The sequence below is a fragment of the Athene cunicularia genome (assembly GCF_003259725.1).
Source record: "Athene cunicularia isolate RWA chromosome 12 unlocalized genomic scaffold, athCun1 chr12_part1, whole genome shotgun sequence".
NCBI lineage: Eukaryota > Metazoa > Chordata > Aves > Strigiformes > Strigidae > Athene > Athene cunicularia.
Genome location: NW_020799116.1, coordinates 19,396,195 through 19,401,330, shown reverse-complemented (window position 1 = coordinate 19,401,330; position 5,136 = coordinate 19,396,195). Strand labels below are relative to the sequence as shown.

General features: G+C 61.8%; 1 protein-coding gene across 1 annotated transcript; it reads right to left on the bottom strand.

Moving 5' to 3' along the window:
• Window positions 1–26: 26 nt before the first annotated feature.
• CAMKV (CaM kinase like vesicle associated) lies at window positions 27–3,029 on the bottom strand. Its single transcript, XM_026857445.1, has 8 exons — window positions 2,924–3,029; window positions 1,590–1,721; window positions 1,436–1,510; window positions 1,219–1,357; window positions 1,019–1,139; window positions 409–484; window positions 190–326; window positions 27–109 (listed from the first exon to the last, which is right to left on the bottom strand). The coding sequence occupies exons 1-8, from the start codon at window positions 3,016–3,018 to the stop codon at window positions 27–29; spliced, it is 858 nt and encodes a 285-aa protein (XP_026713246.1). The 5' UTR covers window positions 3,019–3,029.
• Window positions 3,030–5,136: the final 2,107 nt, after the last annotated feature.

The window sequence follows — 5,136 nt, the reverse complement described above, 5'->3', positions numbered from 1 at the left end:
GCCCCCCCGCCCACCCCTGCTGCCCCTCACCACTCGTGGGAGATGGCCTCCTCCGCTGTGATCCGCTGGTCCTGCTCCACCTCCATCAGGCGCGTCACCAGCTCCTTGGCTGGGGGCACAGTGGGGGAAAGTCAGCGCCGGGGTGGACAACATGGGACCCTGTGTGTCCCCCTGCGGCATGGGGCTCACCCGCCTGCGAGATGTCGTCCCAGTATGGCGGGTCGAACTCATAGTCCCCAGCCAGGATTTTGCGGAAGAGGTTCTTGTCATGGTTCTCATAGTCATCCTCGTCTGCCTCCTCATAGAAAGGGGGGTTTCCCGAGAGGCTGGGGGACAGGGCAGGGGACTCAGCCTGGCCCCCCAGGCCTCTGCCCCCCACAGCTGCCCCGGCCCTTGCCCTGCACTCACAGGATGTACATGATGACGCCAATGGCCCAGCAGTCCACCGGCCGCCCGTACCGCTGCCGCCCCACCACCTCCGGAGCTGCGAGGGACAGGAGAGCGGCCCTGCCCTGGGGTCCTCGACCCCTGTCCCCTTGTCCCCAGGGTGATGGGGAGCAGGAGGGACCCACCAGGAGCAGCCAGGATCAGCCCCGGGGTGATGAGGAGTAGGAGGGACCCACTGGGACAACCCAGGATCAAGCCTGGGGTGATGGTGAGTGAGAGGGACCTATCAGGAGCACCCACAATCAGTCCCCAGTGTGACAGCATCAGGAACCCATGGGGAGCACCCAGGATCAGTCCCTGGAGTGATGGGAAGTGAGAAGGACCCACTGGGAGCACCCAGGATCAGCCCTGGGGTCATGGGGGGCATCAGGAACCCACCAGGAGCACCCAGAATCAGTCCCTGAGGTGATGGGGCGTGGGAGGGACCTGCCAGAAGCATCTGTGCCCATCAGGAGGGACCTGATGGGACCCCCAGGACTGGTCCCCAGGGTGGTGGGGAGCATCAGGGACCTGCTGGACCCCCAGCAGTGCCACCCACCCCTGTGCACCCACCCAGCTGGCTCTCACCCACCCAGGTACTCGGGGGTGCCACAGGGCTCCTTGATGAGCCCGTTCTCCAGCTTGGCCAGGTGGAAGTCGCTGATGACAATCTTGGAGTTCTTCAGGCGGTTATAGTACACCAGGTTCTCCAGCTGCCAGCACAGGGGCCGTCAGTGCCAGGGCAGGGGGCACACCAGCACCCATGGGTGCTCCCACCCCCCCATCACCCACCTTGAGGTTCCTGTGGACGATCTTGAGTGAGTGCAGGTAGGCAACGGCCTCCAGCACCTGTCGGATGACATTGCTGGTGTCCCTCTCTGAGTAGTAGCCCTGGTCCAGGATCCAGTCGAAGACCTCCCGGCCAGTGGCCCTGCCAACAGCAGCTCTGCTGAGATCCCCCCGCGGCAGGAGCACCCCCAGCCAGCTCCCCTGCACCCCCCAAACTTACAGCTCCAGGAAGATGAAATACTCCTTGCGGGTGATGTAGACGTCCACCAGCTGCAGGATGTTGGGGTGCTTCACCCTACAGAGAGACAGGGGCATGGATGGGGGTCCCTGCTTTGCCTGGCAGCATGGGACCCCACTTCATCCCTGGTGCTCACATTTTCAGGATGATGATCTCGTTTTTGGCCGCCTTCCGCACCTTCCGCCCGTCCCGCTTCAGAAATTTCTTGCAGGTGTACAGCTTCCCCGTTGTCTTCTCCTTGGCCCGGAAGATTTCACAGAACTCCTCCCTGCAAGGGTGCATGCAGCCGTCACCCCCCCAGGGACCACCGAGCTTGGGGTGCTCAGGTGGTCCCCGGGCCCACCAGCAAGGAAAGATTCCGTAGGGATGGAAGGAAGGTGCAGCTAAAAAACACCCTCCAGAGCAGAGGGAGGTGGAACAAAAGGGCAGTAAGAAGAAACTGATACGGAATAAACAAATTGATAAGGAAAGGGGAAACTGCTGGTTAAAAAGCCCCTTCCCCATGGCAGCCAGAGTAAGATCCACTGCGAAGCTGCCCATGTCGAGGCAGAACAGCAGCACGCCCTGACATCAATGCAGGTGCTGCAGTCGGGAAGAAAGAAGGAGGGATGTGCTGGTTGCCTGGGGATGCTGCAATATTTCTGTTCTATTATTAATGGTGCTCGAGCCCATCGGCCGGGCCGGAGCCATGGGAGAGCCTGCAGGGAGCACCCAGCACTGCTCCAGCAAAGCCTTTGGCTTTCCAACCCCCCTGGCTGCACCAGAATCCTCATGGCTGCTACCCTGGGTGCGCGGGAACTGGGACCCATGGGCTTTGGGACAGGCTGCCCGGAGGATGGAACAAAACTTTGAGAGCACCCAAAGAGGCCCCCACCGCCACCCAGCATAACCTCACCAGGCAGGCATGACCCACAGCCAAGCAGTCCCAGCATTTTGCAGGCCAGTGGAAAAATTTCTGGTGCATATTTTAGAGTCAAACTGCTTTTAACAGGTCAGAGGGCTTCATTTTGTAGGGTGCTTCCGAAAGGGTTCCCCAACACGGCAATAAAAGTTGTGGAGAAGCAGCAGCACTTTGCTCCCCCGCAAATGACATCTGCCCTTTCCTCTGCTGGAGCAGAGCCCTCCTGCTTCCTGCGGCACTCAGGGGAGCCAGGATCATGTGGAATTACTGCAGTTCCCGCAGATCCTGGGGGGAAGAGGGAGGGATACAAGAAGCCACCTGGTTGCAGCCACCAGCAGCAGGGAAACCTCGCTGCCCTCCTCGGAGCCGGTGGTGAATACCCTCATGCACCCACCAGCCCTTAGGGACTAATTAGGGGATAACCACCTGAAAATGCACCATGTCCATTCCAGCTGGGGACCGGCACCCCAAAAGCCTCCATGAGCAGTGCCATGCCACTCCTCAGCCCAAGGCATGCAGGAAGTTGTGGTCCCCAGGGCACCCCCGGATCCAGGGAGGGACTAACTCACGTTTTGATGACCTGGCCCAGGTCATATCTGTCGGTCACCTCGGACGGCTGGTTATAATCTTTCTTGTCTCCCAGCGTCACGCAGCCAAACGGCATCGCAGGGCCCGGTGCTGGCAGAGCAGGGAGAAGCGGTGAGTGCCCTGGCACCGCCAGCCCCCTGGAGCTGCGCCAGGCCCCCCCGAGTCGTGCTAATTAACGTCAAACCTGACGAAGCACAGCGGCTGCTCGTGCTCCCCGGCTGCTGCAAGCCGCCACGTGCCCAGCCTCACCGATGTGTGTCCATCCCCGTGGCATCTGGCCACTCTGCCTGGGCTCAGGCTGCTGGCATGGCTGCAAGCTGACCCCTCTGGCTCTCGTTTGCAGATCATTAATAATTTATTAAGTAGTCGGGACTAGCACAGAGCCCAGAACACCCGTTGGGGAGGCAACCAGAGGCGAATGGACCCTTTCCCGCTTTCTCAGCCTGGTTTTGCCTCACGGTGACATTTCTGCAGCCAAAGCTTCCCCAGTAGGAGCATCATCACAAACCATCACATGTGCAGCAAGTTACACCAGCCTCAGCTACCCATCTGCTACCAACCCCAGCAGCCCCACTGCAGCACCAGGAAGGCAAACACCACAGTTCAGCGGTGCCGGCCCTCCTGCTGCTGGCAGCAGGCAGGACACCATCCCAGCACGCACCGGCTCCTCCGGCCCTTTAGGAATGACATTTTGCCCCTTGCTTTCCTGCCAGGAACCCTTTGAAACCAGACCCTGCTTGGAAGCTTCCCAGAAAAATATTGGTTCAATGAAGTGTTTTTTTTCCCTTTCCCACCCCATTACCAGGAGGAAGTTTCAACTGACATTATTTTCTAATGGCTCAGAAGGAGACAGGGCTCCCTGGGCCCCCCCAGTCCTCTTAGAGGATGGGCCCGAGTGGGACCCAGTGGCAGGATGCTGGCACAACGCTGGAGTCACACGTTGCCCAGCGCTAAAGCTCCTGAAACACCACGCTGCAATGTGCCAGCCTCGCCGTGCCGTGCCAGCAGCACCCGGGGCCCGGCAGCGAGGGCCGCGGGCAGGATGGCAGCGCGGGATGCGGGAGCCGGCATCGCGGGTACCCAAGCTCTGAGCCTGTTGCTATGGCAATGGGAGCTGGAGATGCAGAAAGCGGCACATCCTTCGGAGGGGGCAGGGACGGGCAGCACCCGGCAGCACCCGACCCACCTGCGGGTGCATAGCCCCAGCCCCGCCACACGGGTGGGCCCCGGGAGGAAGGTGGTCCTGTCCACAGCCCCCAGGACATGCCCCTAAGTGCTCCCTGGGGTGACTGACCCCAAATCTGGGTGGGACATGGGTGAAGCGAGCTGGGAAACGGAGGGGATGCTCCTTCCTGCCTCCATCCCTCGGGGCTGACCTGCCTCTGTGCCTGCAGGATGGGTGGTCCCAGCTCGCATGACACTTGGGCACCCTCCTGCTGGGAAAGCCACACTGGGCAAGACAGCTCCTGTCCCCATCCTGCACTGGTGCACCCAGACCCAAAAGAGAAGCAGAGCACCCATGGGACATTCTTCCCCGCGTCACAGACTGGGCAAGGCTTTCCAGCCCACGCTCAGCTCATCCCAACAGCCTCCTTGGCAAACGTGTCCTGCCTGGCACCTCAGTGTCCCCACGCCACACGATGCTGGCTCTGTCGTGCCACTGTGCCCGGCCGAGGGGGACAAGGGCTGTCCTGGCAGCCACTGGCATGGTGGCGGGCTCGGTGCCAGGGGCCGGCAGGGGTAGAGCCGACCCGTGGGCAGGCGGGAATGCTGCCAGTGCCGGTGGCGTGATGCCAGGATTAGCTGGGAAGGGGACCCGGGTGGGATGATATATCGGGATTTCACTGCTGTCTCTGCGAGCACTCAGCTAATCTGCGCTCATAAAATTAGTTCCTGTTGGTTTAGTGGGGACCCATCCTGATAGGGCTGAGCACCGGCACCCTCCCCTGCCCCGGGCTGGCTCGGGGGGACTCAACACACCCGGGGTACCCCATAAGGGAGGCTGGCACCCAGCCCCACATCGGGGCCAGCACCTGCGCCCCACAGGTGAGAGCACCCTCACGGTGGCAGGGGCACCCAGGCAAGGGGTGGGCAAAGGGGTGAGTGCTCCCTTCACGGGGTGCCGGGGGTGAGGGTGGGTGCCGCGCCGGCACCTGCACACAGCCAGCACACACCACCAACCCCCCCCCCCCCC

Bases quoted from the DNA above. Each gene is read 5' to 3' on its own strand.
- CAMKV (XM_026857445.1), bottom strand. From the start codon at position 3,018: ATGCCGTTTGGCTGCGTGACGCTGGGAGACAAGAAAGATTATAACCAG. The intron at 1,722-2,923 runs GTGAGTTAGTCC...GCACCCTTGCAG, and splicing joins CTGGGCCAGGTCATCAAAAC to GGAGGAGTTCTGTGAAATCT. The intron at 1,140-1,218 runs GTGGGTGATGGG...CTGTGCTGGCAG, and splicing joins TCGTCCACAGGAACCTCAAG to CTGGAGAACCTGGTGTACTA.